General features: G+C 40.8%; 1 protein-coding gene across 2 annotated transcripts in view; it reads right to left on the bottom strand.

Moving 5' to 3' along the window:
- LOC113010548 (uncharacterized) overlaps positions 1-22,708 on the bottom strand; it is a 75,694-nt gene that overhangs the window by 47,768 nt on the left and 5,218 nt on the right. Inside the window, exons 2-3 of one of the 2 annotated variants that reach the window (XM_026149783.2) lie at positions 11,393-11,495; positions 4,951-10,130 (exon numbers count right to left, since the gene is read on the bottom strand). In XM_026149783.2, coding sequence (XP_026005568.1) covers positions 9,144-10,130; positions 11,393-11,410 — 1,005 coding nt within the window. In that variant the 5' untranslated portion in view covers positions 11,411-11,495 and the 3' untranslated portion in view covers positions 4,951-9,143. Of the gene's footprint in view, positions 1-4,950; positions 10,131-11,392; positions 11,496-22,708 lie in introns of those variants that run through there. The other variant, XM_080299103.1, reaches the window with a different exon arrangement.

The raw sequence follows: 22,708 nt of genomic DNA, 5'->3' as shown, positions 1-22,708 counted from the left end.
CTCCACCAGCCTGAGAGGCTAGCTGCAAGGCCAGGCCGGGCTCCACCACCAGCCAGAGCAGCTAGCTGCCAGGCCAGGGCAGGCTCCACCACCACCAGCCAGAGAGGCTAGCTGCCAGGACCCGCCAGGTTCCACCATCAATAGGTGAGGCCAGCTGTCAGAACATGTCAGCCATGAGCACCAGCCAGTGAGGATAATCGCCTAACCCTACCAAGCTCAACCACCAAACAAAGCTCAGAGGCAGGCTGGGCCACGCACCACCAACAGCCAGTGAGGCAAACTACCAGGACAGGCCCGGCTTAGGCAAGCCACAAGGGTGCTTCTCAACTAATAGGCCTTAACACCGAAAAGATGGAGCAAAGTCAACAAGGAGGAACTGGAGGACATAAAGAAATCCCCCATTGAAGCTTCTCGGATGAGAGGTGAAATGTCTTCAAGCAACTTAAAGAAGTCCAGACGCTTTTCTTTCCAAGCTATTTGGAGGACATAAAGAAATCCCTAAACTTTATGTCAGAAGAACAACATTTTAAAACAACAAAAACTGATACTTAATTTAATGGAGGACATTAAAGAACTAAGAAGGCAGACTGAGGAAAAAGACAAGAAGATTGCTATGCTGGAAGGAAGGGTGTCAGATCTGGAACAATATTCAAGAGTAAATGATGTGATACTGACTGGACTAATTAATTAAAATGTGAAATAAATAAATAATCATAAATATTTATGTAATTAATTATTTCCAATTTTAATTTATTATTGCCATATTTAATTAATTATTTAATGGTGTATTTAACTAATTCATTATGGCAGTCCTGCCGTTCCATAATATTGTGGTGGGGCTTGTTTATTTGTTTTGTTTATTTATTTGTTTGTTTGTTTTGTCTTTGTTTTACTTTTCCTTTATATGTTGTTTGTTTAATTTAAGGTTAAAAGAAAATAAAATCAATGAGAGGTAAAATTTGAGGGGTAGTGACTAATAAGTGTATACTTCTGCCTACTCCTTTTCAAACAAAAGAATGGAACTATATTTGTAATGATTGTGAATGCACATGTTTGAAATAAAAATGAATTGAACTGAACTGAACTGAAAAAAGGAGGGGTTGTTCCTGGGGGGATGATTCTGATCAGAGAGGGAGGGGTTCCTGGGGCATGGAGCATTCGGAGGGGTGACGCAGCAGATTTCTGTTGAGTCAGTCTGTCAAAAAGACAGAGCAGCAGTTAGTTTTTCCACAGACAAACTCATAGTTTGATTTCTGTTAAAATGTTTCAGTATTATGACAATGATCTTGATATCCTTTTTTTCGGTAAAGAGCTATTTCTTTTTTCAATAGAAATAGCTTTATTTCAATAGCTTTATTTTGCTTTCTTATATTAACCTTATTACAGACACAATAAAATAAAACCTTTAAGATTATCCGACTAGTAACGGATTGCATTAATATAACGCTTTGTGGAGGCAAGCTACATCCTTGTATGTGTTAAAACAATAATATCCCTTAGTGAAAAGAGCACCGCGCACATATTCAGAACACTGTCCTACTTGAACAATTAAAACACCCTGATGAAGTATTTTGGTTTTGTGCAGACATTCCTTCCCAGACCAAAGTAAAGAGTTTTTCTTCATTTTTGAGCTACTTTTACAACAGGGTTTCTCAATAGAAAGAAAAACAGAAACCCTAAAAGAAAATGACATCAAGATGTCAGACGACCGTCGGTTCATCCCAGTCAATTACCTCCGAGTGCTCAGGATGCTTCAACTTCCTCCATAGGATACCATAAGCACATAAGAAAAAATCCCCAGAAAAATTATTATTTTTCAAGACACACAGAGAGAGAGAGAATCAAGCAAACTTTTCCACAACACGTTATACCACTCCGGGTCAGGAGGGGCGATATAGCACAGACCACTCAGACGACTACGCCAGATGGAAGCATAACCGGAAGCGTCCCGAGGACTGTCCTTTTGATCCTGCTCCATGATAAGCCGTTAAATGTTTCCTCAAAATTGCTGTAATGTAACAACAAAGTTAGTTTTTTAAGAACAGACAGGGTTACAGTCCCAAAACATTCCTTACACATTCCCACAGTCACCTAATTAGCATCTGTGAGACAAATAAGCTTCAGGGACTGACTTTTTTTTTAGAACCGACCTTAAGAGGCCTTTGACACATGGATGCTGGCTTAATTTTTCCCCAAAGAGAAATTTGACCCCAATGAAAAAAAAAACCCTCGATACTGTGGTAACCACTTACCTCAACTTTGATGGATTTTTTTCACAGCTATTTATTTTGAAAAAAAGTGAACATGTTACAAGGACACAATGCACATTGCAGAGTACATGAATAGGATGTAGGAATTCCTCCTCTCTGTACTTACACTCCTCCCTAACAATTGCCAAGTCATCATTTCTATATTGTGTGTCCCACTCTTCAAGTTTCATTGGAGTATACTCAAGTGCACAAGATGTAAAAACAATGTATTAGTTTTTTAAGTCATTCACCAAGTCCCTGTCAAGATGCTATTCATTTAAGAGACTAATAATTTTTTGAATTTAAATTGTGCCAAATTCAACGCAGTAACATTAAAAATAAAAAAATATCAGAACCCATTTTTGTTGGACACAAGAACAACTCAAGCATCTTTTTCATTTGTGAATTTACTAATTTGTTTTTTAACTGCAGTTTTCACAAACTGCAGATGATGAAATCCTCTGTATTGTAGAAAATATCTTTAAACTATCGCTCTTCCTACTTACTCAGTTTCTGAGCTACTTCTTTACTATGTGAATAAACAATTTGAACAAGAAAGGATTTAAAGACACATCTGAATTGAAGCAAAGGCAAAAAAATTGTAATGAAATTTATGTGACCATTCTTCTGAAATCCGGCAGAGAGTGAAAGTCCAAGAGCTGCTGCAATCCCCTGCATTAATGATCTTTCTGTTTCTCTCCTTCTGCGTGTGTGTGTGTGTGTGTGTGCGCGCGCTCTCACAGAGGGGAGGTCACGGCAGGAGTTCCCTGAGTATGAACCATAAAGTCAGTTTGGACTGAGGAGCATTTGGTAAACTACATTTAGTGTATACAAAATTACTTTTTTATCCAAAGCATGCACAAGACGGTGGAAAAAAGATGTATGTCTCTAAGGAAGCTCTTAAGACTAGCTGGAAAGTCTATCAGAGAGCAGTAAATTCTGCCAAGCACTCCTATTTTTCCCAAAGTATTGCTGCCAGCTCGCATAACCCTCGTGGTCTATATAACACTATAAATTCTGTACTTAATCCGGAAGGCTATATTCTTTTGCACTCTTCTGCGGTTATGTGCAATAAGTTTCTTACTTATTTTGTGGACAAGGTTGCTAGTTTGAGACATCCGACTCTATCTATTGCCGACCCAGCCATGCATGGTTCTTGCTCAAGTTTGTTCTCTGCCTTTCTACTAATTGTTTTATCTGATTTAGAGAAACTTGTGTTGAATGCTAAACCGTGTGGCTCTCCAAATGACGTTGTTCCTCCCCGTTTTCTTAAAAAGGTATTTCCTATCATCGGACCACACATTCTGAACATTATTAATACTAATCTTTTGTCTGGTCAAGTAATTTAAGCATGCAGTCATACATCATTTACTTAAGAAACCGGGCTTAGACAGTTCAGTCATATCAAATTTGTTGAAGCCCCATGTCCCCACTCGTTCCCTTCGGTCAGCTGAGCAGTTGCTGCTTTCGGTGCCAAAGTCACGGCTGAAACTTAGAGGAGATCGAGCGTTCTCTGTTGCAGCACCGATGCTTTGGAACAACCTTCCTCTCCATGTTAGACAGGCTACATCTGATGTAAAAACCTATTTTTATTCTCTGGCTTTTAACTCTGTGGGTAACTGATATATATATATATATATTTTATTGCTATGTTTATCGCTATGTCTGTTTTTTATTACTATGTGCATATTAGTATTGTACAACACTTTGGTCCACCATGTGTGTTTTTTAAAGTGCTACATAAATAAATAATGATGATGATGATGATGATGACGACAAGAGTCCAAATCTCTGTATCACAATGATTTCAATAAAGCCTTATTATTTTATGGGGGAAATATCACAAATTACCGTAGTTCATTAATAGGGAACAGAAAAGGAGGATCACATCAGCAATGGGAGACAGAAGTCTTGACACGTGTTTATAACTTAAAACACAAAAAAACCCAGTTACACCTGGTAAGATTTATGGTATAAAGCAGACTTTCACAGTCTGCATCTTTACAGGGGGTTTTCTGCTTTTGTTCACTCCTGGTGTGATTAACAAACAACAACCACAAACACAGAGCCCGCTAACTATTAGCCGTTTTCTCCCCTAAACAGTCAGTTGACTGAGAGAAATGCAATCCATTATTCTGAACGCTGAAGGAGATGTGCTCCATAGTCAAACTTATATTTCCTTCTTGTTATATTTATTATCATCACAGTACCGTATAAAACCGTGCGCTCACTTCTTAATTACCTGGAAGCACCTTAAAGACAACCAGCCCCTCTCAACAGCTGGGACAAATCATCTGGCAAACAGATAAGCATAGGAGACCAAACACTGAGGAACAAATCCTCATTTCATCCTATGATAACAGCATTTTCACCATTTCAGCCAATTCCTTTTGCACAATTTGTCTCTTGTGCTCTGGCAACTTGTAGGGCCATGAATGCACTTTCACACCAGGCTGGGTTTCAAATTGGTGCTGCATGAGAGTCATGCAGACACGCAGGGGGGACAACACATCTGCAAATGGCTCTTGCAATGCATGACCTTTTTGTCCTTGAAGATCATTTCAGAGTTTTTAATGAGCTGCAGGAACCGTGTTCACTGTGAGTGGAGAACAGCCAAGTCTCCTCCTCTGATAAAGCTCCACATGTACCACTGAAAACAGTTAAATTAGTTTGAATCTGAAATCATGGCTCAAACTACTTGTTGTGAGATCATTTCTTTATTTTTCACACCAAACTGTTTAATAAGACAAACTATACACCGAGTTCATCAAATATAAGTAACACTTTAATATTATCAGGATTTCATTATAAAAACTTCAAATCAACAGGAAAACAGCTGCAGAACATGTGGATCAAAATGAATTCATTAAAAACAACACGTGGACTTCAAAAACACAGTAAATATACTAAAGTGAAAGGAGGAGTCAAAAATAGAGCTTTAATAGAATTTGAATTAACTAAGAGTAGTCACCTGTGATCTTTAAAATGGTCCTGATGTGTGCTGCTGTTTTTAACTTTTAACAGTTCTTTGCTGCCACTGTGAATAAGGTGTTTTTTTCACTAATTAAACAAAGGTTACACAGCCTCACTGCTCCATCTTCTGGTACAAACTGGTATTACATGGAAATACAGCCCCAAACCAATTTAGCTTTTGTGGACATGAAGTCACAGCAGGTGTTGTTTCAAAGATGGTGGACAGATTTAGTTCATTTTAGAAGTTTTAATTGCAACTGCTGTGTAATTATTTGCAGTTTTTGGAGAAAAGGATTTAAGAGAAGATTTTACCACAGCAAAAGTTTAAATATGAATGAAGGATTGAAATTTAACTTAGGTGAAACATAAAATGAATACATACAAAAAGAAGTTAATTGGGAAAAAATAAGAATGTTCAAATAAAAGAAATTGACATACATATCCATATCTGCAATTTTGATACAGTATCAGTTTGGTAAACAAGACATACCTATAACTTTAATAATACAGTAAGTACAACTACAAAACACTACTGTGTCCTAAGGGAACAAAGACTAAACTGTAATAGGGATAAAATTTTAGAGAATTAAAATCCCTCAAAGGAAAAACCATAAACTCGATATACATATCTATACATGCAGGTAGGGCTGGGCTATATCATACCATTCACGGTAATACTGGTGTAATGTTGGGCAACAATAAGAAAATGAAATATCGTAATAGAATATGGGTAAAACGCGCATGCGCAGTGTCTTTGTTTACATACACACATGGCGGCGACGCAGAATGAGAAGAGTGAAAGCGGATCGTTGAATGAAACGGATGAACTAGAATTGGTTTGTAAAAATGCTGCAACTTCAGTGGTGTGGAACTGGTTTAGCTTTCGTCCCTCAGATACACAACAAAATACTATTTTTGGTAGAGCATGCTAGCGGGCCATCATTATTACAGTGTTTTTTGGAAAATACGGCACACTTAAAATCAATCCTTTGATTTTTCTGAAAATCGACAGTGCCCCTTATAATCCTGTGTGCCTTATGTATGAATTCTGGTTGTGTTTACTGACCTCGAAACGATTTTATGTACACGGCGCTCGAAAATCTGTCAAATGTTTCAGTACGACTCTGCTAAGCTACGAAGCCGTACCGCTTGATGGATTGTCGGAGCATTACGGCTATCGTAGGCAGGAGCCTCGCGGAGTGATACGTACTGTGCTTCAACATACCGTATTTTCACAACCATAAGGCGCACTTAAAAGTCTTAGATTTTCTTCAAAAAGTACGGCGCGCCCTATAGCGCAGTGCGCCCTGTGTGTTGTAATGAGGACGTAGTAGAGAACACCATGAGAACGCTAAAGGGTGAAGTGCGTGCGTTGACTTCATCGCACATACCTGTATAAAAGAACAGGTATGTGCGTTATGCAGGACATCGTTGTTTTAACAACCCTGAAAATGGCAAAGAGACACGCTTATGAAGCACAGTTTAAACTGAAGGCCATCAGCTATGCGGAGGAACATGGAAATCGAGCAGCGGCGAGAGAATTTAAGATTAACGAATCGATGGTTCGCAAATGGAGGAAGCTAGAAAACAAGCTCCGGCAGGTCAAGAAAACGCAGCTGAGTTTCCGCGGACATAAGGCAAGGTGGCCCAAGTTGGAGGAAAGACTCGAGCGGTGGATCATCGAGCAAAGAACGAGCGGGAGAAGCGTTTCGACGGTCATCATTCGGCTAAAAGCAGTTTCACTAGCTGAAGAGATGAACATTGAACATTTCCAAGGAGGTCTGTCTTGGTGCTTTCGTTTTATGAAACGGTGCCATTTTTCCATCCGGACCAGGACTACGGTAGCGCAGCAACTTCCAGCGGATTATAAGGAAAAGCTGGCCATCTTCTGCTCCTACTGCAGCAAACACATCGGCGACAAAAACATCCAGCCCAGCCATATCACAAACATGGACGAGGTCCCACTCACTTTTGACATCCCAGTGAGTCACACTGTGGAGAAGAAGGGGACCAGCACGGTAGCGATACACACAACGGGGTATGAAAAGTCTTCTTTCACTGTTGTGCTTGGCTGCCATGCTAATGGACAGAAACTGCCGCCTATGGTGATTTTTAAGCGAAAGACTTTGCCTAAAGAGAAGTTTCCAGCAGGAATCATCATTAAGGCAAATGAAAAGGGCTGGATGGATGAGGAAATGATGAAAGAGTGGCTGAGGGAGGTGTATGTAAGGAGACCAGGTGGTTTTTTCCACGCATCACCATCGCTCTTAATCTGTGACTCTATGCGTGCCCATCTCACAGCCGATGTGAAAAAACTAATGAAACAAATGAACTGTGAGCTTGCTGTCATTCTGGGAGGCCTGACAAAGGAACTCCAACCGCTGGACATCGGTGTGAACCGCCCGTTCAAAGTAAGGCTGCGAGCGGCCTGGGAGCGATGGATGACCGATGGAGACCACAGTTTCACCAAGAGTGGAAGGCAGCGCCGGGCGAGTTACGCCACAATTTGCCAATGGATTGTAGATGCTTGGGCTAACATGTCTGCTGGCACTGTTGTTCGAGCTTTTGCAAAAGCCGGCATCATTTCCGAGGAGCCGCACGGCACGGAAAGTGACTCTGACAGTGACGAAAGTGAACTTGGCATGTTTGATGGAGATTTAGCGCAGCTGTTCAATTCAGACACAGAGGATGAGGACTTCGATGGGTTTGATTGATGATAAAAATGTGAGTACCAAACTTTGTTTTGCTCCTGCTTAATTTTTAAATACGCACACTTGTATGCTTGTGTGTTGTTGATGATGGCGATTACCGGTAATAGAAATGTGAGTAAAGTACCGAACTCAGGATTGCTCCCGCTTTATTTTTAAATACGCATACGGTACTTGTATGCGCCCTATAATCCAGTGCGCCTTATGTGTGTGTTAAATACAGTAATGGCACACATAACTGAGACTGCACCTTTTAGTACGGTGCGTCTTATGGTCGTGAAAATACGGTAATATTACCGTATTGTGTGTGTGAATAACCTCTTTTTAAGTTTTGTGGATATTATACATGGTTATGCTGAGGATATGTCAGCCAGTTTCCACTTGAAATGCCTTTTGGTTAAACTGTCAGCAAGGAATTTGTGTTTGCACTGTTAATTTTTATATAATTTTAATGAAGATAAAAAAAACAGCTGCTTGTTTAAGTGAAAATACATTGATGGGGTTTTTACAATACCACTATTCATTCACTCTCACATTCATACACTGGTGGAGGCAGCTACGGTTGTAGCCACAGCTGCCCTGGGGCAGACTGACAGAAGCGAGGCTGCCATATCGCGCCATCGGCCCCTCTGGCCAACACCAGTAGGCAAGTAGGGTAAAGTGTCTTGCCCAAGGACACAACGACCAGGACAGAGAGCCCAGGGATCGAACCGGCGACCTTCCGGTTACAGATGCGATTCCCAACCCCCTGAGCCACGGTCGCCCCACTAATCACAGATGTGCTTCATCACCACACTGTGGAAGAATTTGTGTATTTTAATGTACTTGGTGTGTGGAAGCCTCTCCCACATTCTTTGTAATTGTTCATTTTGTCTCCAGTGTGTCTACATTGATGTGGTTTTAGGTCCCATAATTGATTGGACGGTTTTCCACAAAGCTTACAAAGAAACTCTTTCCCACCACCACAGTGACGACAGGGTTGAGAACTGGATCCATCTGTGTTGCTCTGCTTCTAATCAATATATTATAACACTGAGCTTACCGGGCGAAAATGACTCTTCATGTTTCCAAACAGTTCATTCAGTATAACAGTTCATTCTGTATAACTCCATAAGTTTACTGATCAGACTTGTTCCAAACAATCAGGTTAAAATAACAAGATAAAAAAAAAAAAAATCCATACCTCACAGTAACTGCACTTGTAGAGTTACTTTCAGGAGTGGATCTGTTGGTGTTTGTTCAGCTGATGTGGAGCTTTAAACGTCTTCTCACACAGGTCACATTTATAAGGTCTCTCCTCAGTGTGGGTAAACATGTGTTGTTTTATCTGTGCATCTGTTGCAAACAGTTTCCCACACTGATCACAGAAGTAAACATCATTTCCAGTGTGAATCCGTAGGTGAATATTTCGGTACCGTTTGTCGCTGAAACTTTTGCCACAAAAGTCACAGCTGTACGCCTTAATTCCAGAGTGGGTAACTAGATGCCTCTGTAAGTTTCTATTTCGAGCAAAAGACTTTCCACACAACTTACAGCTGTAAGGTTTAACTCCACTGTGGATGAGTTGGTGTATTTTTAAGTCTCCAGCCTTGGTAAAAGACTTTCCACACAAGTCACAGCTGTAAGGTTTAAATCCACTATGGATTAAGTGGTGTGTTTTTAAGCTTCCAGCCTGGGTAAAATAATTTCCACACAAGTCGCAGCTGTAAGGTTTAACTCCACTGTGGAGGAGTTGGTGTCTTTTTAAGCTTCCAGCCTGGGTAAAAGACTTTCTACACAAGTCACAGCTGTAAGGTTTAACTCCACTGTGGATGAGTTGATGTTTTTTTAAGTCTCCAGCCTGGGTAAAATACTTTCCACACAAATCACAGCTGTAAGGTTTAACTCCACTGTGGATGAGTTGGTGATTTTTTAAGTGTCCAGCCTGAGTAAAAGACTTTCCACACAAGTCACAGCTGTAAGGTTTAAATCCACTGTGGATGAATTGGTGTGCTTTTAAGCTTCCAGCCTGGGTAAAAGACTTTCCACACAAGTCGCAGCTGTAAGGTTTAACTCCACTGTGGATGAGTTGATGTTTTTTAAAGTTTCCAGCCCGGGTAAAAGACTTTCCACACTCATCACAGCTGTAGGTTTTCTCTCCCTTTCTTCTGTGAGGTTTGTCGGCCTCCCGAGAGCGCTGACTTCTTGCTGCATGTTGGTCCTGCAGTGACAGAGATACAAACAGAGGCAGTGAGTGAAATGCAGTCCTGGAACAAACTGAAACTCCCTCCGTTGGTGGATTCAAACATGTCAACAAACACATTGATTGTGTGTTACCACCACCTTCTGGTCATAGTATCACATTACAATGATGTGCTTCAATGAGAGTTGAAAATGACATTATTGAAGAAATATTGATCAGTGGAGAAAATCTTTCAATTCATAAATAATTGTGAGTTGAACTGATGATATTTTTTTATTTGTGTGCTGATAAAATATGACCTTTGTATGTTCTTTTAACTTCTGCGGTTTTTGGTTGAGAATGTAGATTCAGTACAGAGATTGAAAATACGACGTAAAATGGGAATCCGACGAGTAAAGAGATCGGTTTTTATCAGATTACATCATGGAAGAGAAATTGTTTAAGCCATGTTTCCGAAGAAACAAAGAGCTGACGGATGGCCTTGATTGCAGACCAAATATAACGTTTCAGAACACTCCAGCTCACATGTTAGTCTGCTCCAAGCATTTCCACAAAGGTAAGTCTTCTGTTGTAGTTATTACGTAATTTATAATAACATAATTGTTGATGTAGGTTACAAATAAGTCTTATATTGATTTGAATTGAATTTGTTGCGCTCTGCTGCTTTGTTCACTGTGGCTTTGCGGGCTAAAGTTTGTTGTGTTTTGTTGGAAAACCAGCCTACAAAGTGCAGGAATGTACAAATCACCAAAGTAAACTGGACTTGGGCTTGTTGCAGGGATCTGAAGTTACTAAACATTTTGTGAGTGTGTGCACTCACACTTAGGACTATATAATAATAAATATGTGCGTGATGAAAGTTGGGCAGCACAGTAACATCCTTATTCCACTCTGTATGCTTGTATGGGTCTAACCCTTTCATTCAGATATTTTCCTTGTACTTTTTTTTATGCCTTTTCGTCAACTCTGTCTTTGTACAGACCTGCCGTGTTCACCATCGTTTTGTACATAACTGTTTTTGAGGCTAATAAAATGCAAGTTGGGATTAAAAGCACAAAATTTATGATTACAGGTGCTGGAAATGCTAGTGCTTGATGCGGTGTATTGATTTTATTGCCACTCGTACCCACAATGAAATGCGCAAAAGTCACATGGTCTGTCAATCTCTATATATGGATGAGCCCAGGATGGAAATATAAAGCTGGTGTTAAAGAGTTTTTAAAAACCAACCAGCTGTGCACACAGTTTCGATAACAATGTAACTGTGATATTTTTCTCACCTTTTGTGTTGAAGTCATTGTTTCCTCTGTAGTGGCTGAGCTGAGTCCAAATGGCTGAAATTGTTCCTCTGCTGCTCCACCAGACTCTTCTGCTGTTACTCAGCTGGGGCACAAAAAAGTATATATATTTATTTTATTCCTGATAAAAAAGAAGCAGAGCAAATAAACATTACTACACTCCTTAGTGACAACAATACCTATGAAACTTCAAGGTGAAAGCCCAGAAGCAGCTATAAAAAGAAAGTCATTGTAGGCAATTGATGACTTTTTCTTGATGACTTTTTCCTTTTCAGGTGCTTGTAGGCCCTACAAGCACCTGAAAGGATAAAAGCCACTGACTGTCCTGTATGTCACCGCCTTTACCCAGGGGATGCTACACCCTGTATATACGGACTTCCATAGTTCCACAAAGGAGTCCCGCTCAGACTCATTGGTAGCAGTATAAACTCAGCCACCTACAACATTTCCAAGCACCTCATAAAACATTTCAAAAATCTCTTTGCTAATGTGGAATTCAAAAATGACTTTACAAATGCAGAATTTATTCTACAATTCATTATCTAAGCACAGAATTCTGTTTTTGAAGTGTGTGGCTATTGTATTCCTCCATATAGGGGGAGCAAAAATCAGATAGGAAGTGGCACACATCATGAGGGGGTACCTGTTAACAACAAACAGTGTGGTTGGCTAAGTTAACTCGCAAACAGGAGTTAGCTGTGCCTGACTACGATAGAGACTTCTTTCTTTTTTAATGTTAATGAAACAACAAGCTAGCTATAGAAACTTAATTCGAAATAAGAAGTTCTGCTATCAGCAATAAAGATATAGAGACTGACTGGACTGATAATGGGGACAAATGTTTGACTGACTTTACACTGATATGCAAGATTGCAACTTCTCCACCCACACAAGGAAAAGGGTGGATGTATGCATGTTTTTCAGGAGCAGGAAGATGACAGCAACATCCTAGGGTCGCATGAGCTTGTGGGCCATGCAGACTTAATCTTGTAGTTGTTCATTTCTGTCTGTATTTACCAGCGGTATGTTATTCACGGGGCGATCGTGGCTCAAGAGTTGGGAGTTCGTCTTGTAATCGGAAGGTTGCCGGTTCGAGCCCTGGCTTGGACAGTCTCGGTCGTTGTGTCCTTGGGCAAGACACTTCACCCATTGCCTACTGGTGGTGGTCAGAGGGCCCGGTGGCGCCAGTGTCCGGCAGCCATTGTGGCTACAATGTAGCTTGCCATCACCAGTGTGTGAATGGGTGGATGACTGGATATGTAAAGCGCTTTGGGGTCCTTAGGGACTAGTAAAGCACTATATAAATACAGGCCATTTACCATTCATGATGTGGTGGCAGATTTCTTTTCTTATGTATTAATCAATTTTCACATTAGTAATAGTGCTATTATTTCCTCACTTTAGTGTTCACCAGTTGTAATCATGCATGTAGAATGCTATCACAAGTGGACCCCTTGTTATTGCACCTTCACGGTGGACCCATTGTAGACTGGAAGATCTCCAGACATCCTGCTTTAAGGGAGGTTACGGGTGGTCATAACCTTTCTAAGAGATGGAGAAGGTCAAGGATGAGCTGGACTGAAAAACCCATCTCCACAGAGACTGTGTCAGCTCCCAAAAAGACAAAAAACAAACTAAAAACCAGCAATAAACAACTTAAACATAAACAATTACAAAGAAAGAACAATACAGTATCCACATCTGAACCAAAGAGTAAAACAGTGAAAAGTGGATTATTAAATATTAGGTCTCTCTCCTCCAAGTCTCTGTTAGTACATGACTTAATAATTGATCAACAAATTGATTTACTCTGCCTTACAGAAACCTGGTTGCAGCAGGATGATTATGTTAGTTTAAATGAATCAACACCCCCGAGTCATTCTAACTACCAGAAATCTCAAAGCACAGGCCGAGGGGGGGGTGTGGCAGCAATTTTTCACACCAGCCTATTAATTAATGAAAGACCAAGACAGACTTTTAATTCATTTGAAAGCCTGATGCTTAACATTGTCCACCCCAGCTGTGAAACTCAGAAACCGGTCTTACTTGTTATCTATCATCTATCGTCCACCTGGGCCCTACACAGAGTTTCTGTCTGATTTTTCAGACTTTTTATCTGATTTAATCCTCATCTCAGATAAAATAGTTATTGTGGGTGATTTTAACATCCATGTAGATGCTAAAAAGGACAGCCTCAACATTTAATCTGTTATTAGACTCAATTGGCTTCACTCAAAATGTAAAAGAACCCACCCACCACTTTAATCACACTCTAGATCTTGTTTTAACATATGGCATAGAAACTGAACATTTAACAGTGTTTCCTGAAAACCCTCTCCTGTCTGATCATGTCATTCTGTAATATACTTACATATCTACATTATTGCTAATATATATTGTATATTGTATATTGTGATATATATTGTAATATATCTATATCACTAAAGCACTTCTGGATGGATGCAAACTGCATTTCGTTGCCCTGTACCTGTGCATGTGCAATGACAATAAAGTTGAATTCTATTCTATTCTATTCTATTCTATCATTTCCTGGTAACATTTACATTTACAATAATTGATTACACAGCGGTGGAGAGTAGACTTTATCACAGTAGATGTATTTCTGAAAGCGCTGTAACAAAGTTTAAGAATATAATCCACCCACTGTTATCATCTTCAATGCCCTGTACCAACACAGAGCAGAGCAGCTATCTGAACGCTACTCCAACAGAGATCGATTATCTTGTTAATAATTTCACCTACTCACTACGTACGACTCTAGATACTGTAGCTCCTGTGAAAACTAAGGTCTCAAATCAGAAGTACCTGACTCCGTGGTATAATTCTCAAACACGTACCCTAAAGCAGATGACTTGTAATCTGGAGAGGAAATGGCGTGTCACAAATTTAGAGGATCATCATTTAGCCTGGAGAAATAGTTTGCTGCTTTATAAGAAAGCCCTCCGCTTTTGAGCCAACCATCCCTTTAACGTTAACTAGTAATGACTTCATGAACTTCTTCACAAATAAAATTTTTATCATTAGAGAAAAAATTACCAGTAATCATCGCACAGATGTAATATTATCTACAGCTACTCTTAGTACCATTGATGTTAAGTTAGACTCTTTTTCTCTAATTGATCTTTCTGAGTTAACTTCAATAATTACTTCCTCCAAACCTTCAATGTGTCTTTTAGACCCCATTCCTACAAAACTGCTCAAAGAAGTCCTGCCATTAATTAATTCTTCGATCTTAAATATGATCAACCTATCTCTAATAATCGGCTATGTACCACAGGCTTTCAAGGTGTCTGTAGTTAAACCTTTACTCAAAAAGCCATCTCTAGACCCAGCAGTCTTAGCTAATTATAGGCCAATCTCCAACCTTCCTTTCATATCAAAAATCCTTGAAAGAGTAGTTGTCAAACAGCTAACAGACTCACTATCTATTAACAGACCTCTCTGCATTGAATCATATCTGTTATTAACCTCTGTCTCTCTTCCACAGCATGTCTTTTATCCTGTCTTCCTTCTCTCACCCGAACCAGTCGCAGCAGATGGCCGCCCCTCCCTGAACCTGGTTCTGCTGGAGGTTTCTTCCTGTTAAAAGGGAGTTTTTCCTTCCCAACGTCGCCAAAGTGCTTGCTCATAGGGGGTCATATGATTGTTGGTTTTTTCTCTGTATCTATGAAGCGCCTTGAGGCGACTTTAATTGTGATTTGGCGCTATATAAATAAAATTGAATTGAATTGAAGGTATAGGTATGCATGATGTGCTGTGGAATATTCGAGAGTATCTGTGATGGTGTATATAAGCTGTAAGGGTGGTGGCCATTATTTAGAGATGATCCCTGTGTTTGGCTGGAATGTGTCACATTGTAATATGCTTATTAAACGTACTTCAATCAAGCTCACAAGGTGTGGTGCAGGTTGTTCTTAAAATTTCCATAACAATTTGGCATTGGCACGCAGCTAACTGACTTAGCGTGACTACGCTAAGTCACATGGTCTGTCAATCTCTATAGATCAGAAGAAAAGGAAACGATTTGTAAGTGTGTGTTTTGTTAGGATGACTTTGTTAACCCCCGTTTAAAGTATAAAAATGATACCACAGCAAGAAAGCAAACATTTCATGTCATCTTAAATCTCACAAGAATGAGATTAAGTTGCTGTACCCTTGGGAATATTTAGATGTGACACAATTAAAATTACCACTACAAACAATATTAGGAGATAAAAAAAATATATATTTGGAACAGAAAAACAATCTAAACGAGTGGACTAAAACTCCTTTAAAGATATGGTATGATGAATGCGAAAGCTTCAAATCAGTAGCCAACATGAAACAACTCAGATGGGTCACATATGATAGGGAATTTATCCCTGCACAAATAGATGGACGTTATACAAATTGGTTAACAAGGGGGATTGGACCATTTTGGTCAATGTCAGGAAAAGAAGGATTACATAGTTTTGCTATGTCACATTTGTCTCTTAGCAAAAATATGTAATTTGCATAGTTTCGCTAAGAGACACCTATGGTTTGGAAAACTAAGTTTTTTTTTCCAATATCTCCAGGTCAGCTCCTATTTTAACAGTAACATAAAAACTACAGAAGAACATAGTAGAGGCCTAGTCCCTCTTATAATAGAGGCTTATAAAGGTAAAGCTAAAGGTAAAGGTGATGATGAGATGATGATGAGATAGCCATTATTTGTCAGTTGCAGGTCTTTTGCCCACAACCGAGATGACAGACCTTGCCAACCGTACATACAATACAAACATCACATTGGGGAGACAGGTCAGGCCAGGTAGCTAGAGGTAAGATTTGTCATGAATCGCTGTGTGGCAGGCAAGCAGGAGTGGTGGACCCAAAAGCGCAGCTTTATTGCTGGGAAAAACCTCGTACAAACTAAACTCACCAAAAGAAAACCAAAAGTCAGAACAGAGGAACCAAGGACTGAAACACTGGAAAGAAACACTAAACTGGAGCAGAAGACCAAACACTAGGAACATAGAAGCAGAACACACAGCTAGTTGAGGGTACGACGCGACACTAACACAGAGAAACACAGGGCTTAAATACACAGATGGCAGTAATCAAGGGATGAGAGACAGGAGGGGAACACACCTGGGAGAAATCACAGCTGACGAGGCAGGGGAAACGTAAATTGAGCACACTCACATATGACACAGACCTTCACAATAAAACAGGAAACTCAGACACATGGAACCAGACAAGACACTGAACTAAACAGACAGATTCACAAACAGATGGGGAGACACCATAGACAGACAGAGACACAGACTCAAAGGCAGACCAAATATAACACATAGAACTCAAAAAATAATAATCATCATCATAAACTAGAAAATGATAACCAAAAGCGCTGGGTCACTGACCCAGGGCCATGACAAGATTAAAAATAAATTGATAGCTAAACTTATAAAATATTTAAATATGTAAGAAAAATTGAAAAGAAATCAGATGAAAACTACTAGTTCGGGTTATTGGAATTGGAATTCACATGGAGGGAATTCACATGGAAAAATTTTATTAGTTTTTTTTTTATAACCCCCAAAATAAAATACAAACAAAAAGGTCAACCGAGAGATGGATCCTGCTGGAGAAACTGTGGGGAAACTATGGCAGATCACCTTCATATATATTGGAAATGTGGATTTATAATTTGGAAAAACTATAAAACTTTCAATGAAAATAAAGTCTAAAAAAAGCCAGATAAACAGCGTGGAGGACAGGCCAAGCACCCCACTCTATGGCTGTATCCCAATTCAGGGTTGTAGCCTGAAGGCCACCAATGGGCCCTTCACTTTCCCGGATTTGAAGGATGGGTCAGGTGTATCATTCGCAGCCCAGTATATCCCAGAATTCATAGAGCAGCAGTGGCTTTGGCTAATTTTTTCACAAAAAAAACCAAACAAGCAGATGGCTGAAGCGTGGTTGCCGAAAAGTAAACTTTTAAAACTAAGTATTGAATGTTATACCACTTATTTATGTGCAAATGTTAAATAACAAAGAAGATTAAAACATTACTGTTGGCCACACGCTGGCAAAGGTATGTGACATTAGTGATGTTTGTACTTTGTGCGTTAACTTGGTTTTAAAGCTTTGACTTTAAAATATACGCCGTTCAATAGTCGACCTTAATATTAGAGTGAATGTGATGATTTTATGGATAATTAAAGTCAGATATATATCCACAAACACATTAAGCTGAAAGTCAGTGAATGCTGCTCGGTTTGCAGTCCTGAATATCACGGCACAAGCAGGATTCACTGCACTGTTAATGTTAGCTATGTTATATTGCTGCCTCTGTTCGGTGGTGTCGAGCCAAACAAACTTCAACGTATGTTTGAACGAGCTGACGGTTCACTTGTTAAGCTGAAAGAAAGATGCTTTCAGCTTAACAGTGGTCACGCATGTGTCCACTGTACCATCTGGGAGCTCTTCTTGTTTAGCACTCTGTGGTGGAAAATTTCTTTTCTCATGTAATAATCACATATTTAACCATATCACATTAGTTATAGTAATATCGCTTTCTCAGAGCACTCCTGTAACTAGTTCACATACATGTGGAATGTTAACACAGTGAGGCCATTGTAATGGGAGAAGTTAAACAGATAGTGAGACTCCTTTGTAGGGATGGGTATCGTTTAGGTTTTATCCGATACCGGTGCCAAATCGGTACTTTTGAAACGGTGCCGGTGCTCAAATGGTGCTCAAACCGGTGCTTAAAGAATGGAGAACACAAAATTGGTCCAAAAACCTCTCATCTTCAGCTGGTTTTTGTAAAAAGATAACAATGTTAGCCTTTTCTGCAGCTATGGGGCATATATGGTATCACTCTTGGCTAGAAGGAGTGCTTAACCAATGAAAAAACACAAACTTTGTCCAAAAACCAATCATGTTTAGCAGTTTCCCTCTTTTTCTTTGGTCATTTTAGCCTTTTTGGCCAGGGTGAAGGGAGTATCTGCCATCAAACAAGAAGACAGCCGCATGTAGCTATGATGATGTTTGCTAGTTCACCTTACCTGCATTAATGTAATAACGTGATTAGCCTACTCAACGTAAATTACACTCGAACAACATTAAGCTACTCACGCAGAGAAGAACAGCTGCTGCTGCATCATCATCCTCATCATTTCTGCTACACTGGCAGGGCTAGGGGCCAGGACTCTCCTCTTCATGTTTTTGGGGATGTTGCTAACTCCGGGTCCGATAACAGGCACCACACCCGCAGTAGATGCGCTCGGTGTGAGGTCTCGCAGCAAGCTATCAAATACAGCGCATTTCTTGGCTTTTAAAAAAAAAACGCTATGCGTCGCCAGGTGTTTCATCGGATTCTTGGTGTTACCTCCTTTGACAGTATCACAGTATCAGCTTAAAGCACTTGTTGCAGGCTGCTGAGTTTTGCATATTTTGCTTCGAAGTACAGCCAGACTTTTGACCGCTTCGCCTTGGACATTTTTAATCTGTAGCTCTGCTCTAAAAGAACGTACGTACCTGGACCCGCCTACTATCCTCGGAAACGTAAAATGATTGGCTAGAAGTGTATCACAGCTCAGGAAAAAAAAGCACTGAAATAAAGCACCGAAATGTGCTTTATTTCACCGGTACCCATCCCTACTCCTTTGGCTTATCAGGGATGTAAATCCTTAGGTGATGGCCACTCAGAAAACAAGGTCATAATTCTCTCTGTGAGGGAGGAAGTATAGCCCCCTGTGAGAGAAGCCAACATGTGTGTTTGTGGAATGTTCTTTGTCTGTGTGTCTTTATATAAGATGTAAGGTTACTTGTAACGCGTTACTGTAATCCGATTACTTTTTTCAAGTAACGAGTAAAGTAAGGGAATACTATTGCAAAAACGGTAATTAGATTTTTTTTTTTTAAAATTTTGCCTGTCCCGTTTGGCTCTTTTGCCATCAGAATTGTTGTCTAAAGGCAAAGAAAGATGCCCAACGGATTTACTTTACCAAATTGACCATCCCAGCCTTGCCGTACTGGTCCATTTGATTCACTTTTTATTGTTTATTTTATTTTCACTTACTGAATATGGGACAGACTTAACTGGGGGAAAGAAGGGGAGAAAGAAAGAGGGAAAGAGAAACAGCTAAGAAGAGGGACGGGGGAGAAGGGCAAAAGACAAAAACCAACAGAACGGGCAGAGAAAAAAAAATGCATATATCGATCACCTGGATCACCTGCTGAGAAAGAAAAAAGAAAACAAGCAGAAGAGAACAAGAGTAATAGAATAAACAACATCACAATGATATATGGGAATATGGCAGTAAATACTAAATGTTAAACATTATTGTGCAGAACATAAGATCAACAGAACACAGTGTGCTTTGAGGTAGGAGCCAAAAAGGGTGTAGTTTGTGGGTGTGATCACCCGTGTGTACACCTGTGAGCATGGACGCGCTTGTTTTTTTTTTAAAAGGTTCCTTCATGTAATGATCTGCTAGAGGGTGTGGGGGGGCCACAGCCCCGTCCTCCAGGGTATGAAGCAGGTATGGAGGAGATCAAAACTCCAGACATCCAGAGGCCCCCAGAACACAAGAGACCAAGGAAGACCAACTGAGGGGCAGCCGCGCCACTGTCCCAGAAAGAGCTGAGGAGAGTCCCAGATGAGGGCTCACTCAGCAGCCGCGGAGCAGAAGCCAGGGGGAGTTGCAGTGACGTGCCCGTGAGCTCCGCCGGCAGCCAGCTGTGCCTGAGTGACCGAGCCCCAGGCCGAGAGGCCGGGGGCACCCCACCTCCGAAGTGGCCCGAGCGAGCCCCAGGCTCCAGGCCCCGATAAGCGGCCGCCAAGGAGTGAGCCGGTGTGTACCTGGACGCCCATCCCCGGACACAAAGAACCACCAGCGCACCGATGTCTGAGGGAGTCCGCCACTGGCAGGGGAAGTGGTGGTAGGGGGAGATAGGCCTCCAAACCTTGGAGGGCCTGAGATGTCCCCAGAGAGGTGGCGCCTGATACCCAACCTGACATATAGACACAGACATACAGGCACACACATATACAAACATCCATTCCCACCCTCATGCTCTCATATGCACTTAACGGTAATTAGATTACCGTTACTTTCCCGTAGGAACGCTGCGTTACTTTTTTACCAATGAGATGTGGCCATGCAGTCACATGACCAGTTTGAAACTGTGGTGGGCAGAGCGGCCCAAGCGTTTCAAAGTAGCGGACACACGGAAAGAAGAAACATGAAAACATGGCGGAGTCTACGCTAGAGCTGAAGAGGATGAACAACCTTGGCCTCACATACAAAGAATGTTTCACTTAAAAGCAGTACAAAAGAACAGATATGTCTTCAGTGCTGGTGTCTTCAGTGAGAGCCAAAACGAACCTTTTCTTTTTTCAGCGTGAAACAACTCAACTCGTGTAACCTGAGGAAACAGTAAGTTTTCTCTAAATATCTTTTTAGCTGTGGTTAGCTGGATGTCAGTCTTATGTTACAGCAGCGGTGTTGAGCTCGAGCTGCGAGTCATATTTTCGGCGCTACGTTGTAGTGAGATAAGTTTGTGGGTGTTTTGTGCAGCTTCGGCTGTCCTTTTTGCTGGTTAGCCTATAAGCTAACAGCTTGCCTGGTTAATGACGCTAGAGTTCCACACACATGCAAACAGCTCGTCTCTACTGCTTTAACTGTTAAAACAGAAGGCAATACTGCGGCTGACAGGGTTTATTATGTGAAACAGCAGCTTGTTTAGTTTAAACAGTCTGCATTAAGCTGGGCAAACACTGTGCGATTTATTTTCAGTCACGTTATTCAGCTCCTGCTCAATCTGTACAATTAAATCTCAGGGGTTAGAAGTTCATAGGTCACGATGCAGGGTCTCACACTATACGGCCTGATGCTCTGATGCAACCTGAGTGCTCAAACTGTGTGTCCATAACTGAAGGTTATCATACAAAATCTGTCTCTCGCTCTCCCTCTTTGTGTCTTTCACTCACTTACACAGACACCACCACCGTCAACTTTGCTAAATTACTAATGTAAAACATTGACCAGGCAGCTGTAATTGAGCAGCAATGTCCATCCAACTCTTTTCATGGTTGTTGAAGTCGTGATAATTTTGTGAGGCCACATTGAAAGGCCTCAGATACGGAAGCGTAGAGTTACCACCCAGGCAAAAGAAAAATAGAGCTATATCACGTTATAACATGAAAAGTATATTATTATTGTTCTAACAATATACCTTTCACGTTTGAACAATATAATATCACGTTATTACAATATACATAATTATCACATTCGTACAATATAAATATTATATTGCACAAACATGAAAAGCATATTGTCAGAACAATAAACTTTTAAGGTTATAACGTGATATGGTTCTATTTTTCTTTTGCCCCGGTGGCAGCTCTACGCTTATGTACTCAGATGGGCTTGCCTCATCCTACAAGTTATGCCTCCATTTCTTGTGTCCAGATCACACGCTGCACTGCCGTGCTGCTCCACCTTTTCTCTTTCATTTCTGTGTTTGTGCGTGCGCAGTGTGAGAGGCTGCGTTGAGAGGCGACAGGATTTCAAACAGGTTTGATTATCATGCAACCATACGATTGATGATTGGGAGCTGGTCGTGAGGTGTTAACTGCTTTTAGTTACCCCATGTATACTACATGATGCACACACGATTAAGGCAAAACATGGGCCGATCCCCAAAACGGTTGCGCGACTGAAAAATTGGCTCAAAATGGGCCACAAATCACACAGTGTATGCCCAGCTTTTGGAGGCTAGCTCCAAACAAATATCCGCAGCTTGGCAGTGTATACAGCACTATAATGACCAGACCTAATTCTTTTGAAAACCACACATCTTTCCACAGGTCTCCACTTCATCAGACATCACCTAGACAGAGAGCTGGATGAGGCCAGCACAAATGGCAGCCTAACCGACGAAGATGATGGATCCATGGGGTCAGGAAAGCCAGAAGCAGGTAGGGCTGCCACGATTTGTCGACTAGTCACGATTACGTCGACGACTGATTTAATAGTCGACGCGTCGTTTGAAGCTTTGTAAGATCGCAAAAGACGCAGGAATAAGTAGCAGGATTTAAGAATGTAATAACGGACTGAAACAGAAGATGGCAGCACTGCATGTACAAGGATGCCAGCTGCCGTTAAACCCAGAAGAAGAAGCAGCTGTGTCCCAGAATTCATAGCACGGCCCAGCTTAGTTTCCAACAATGGCGGTAGCTAGTTAGTTTTAATATTACTCTTATTATTCTTTCTGGGTCACAAAATAAATGTTTAACATATTTTC

This window comes from Astatotilapia calliptera, chromosome 3 (genome assembly GCF_964374335.1).
Source record: "Astatotilapia calliptera chromosome 3, fAstCal68.1, whole genome shotgun sequence".
Lineage (NCBI taxonomy): Eukaryota > Metazoa > Chordata > Actinopteri > Cichliformes > Cichlidae > Astatotilapia > Astatotilapia calliptera.
The sequence above is the reverse complement of the archived record's forward strand: the minus strand, read 5'-3'. Positions and strand labels throughout refer to the sequence as shown.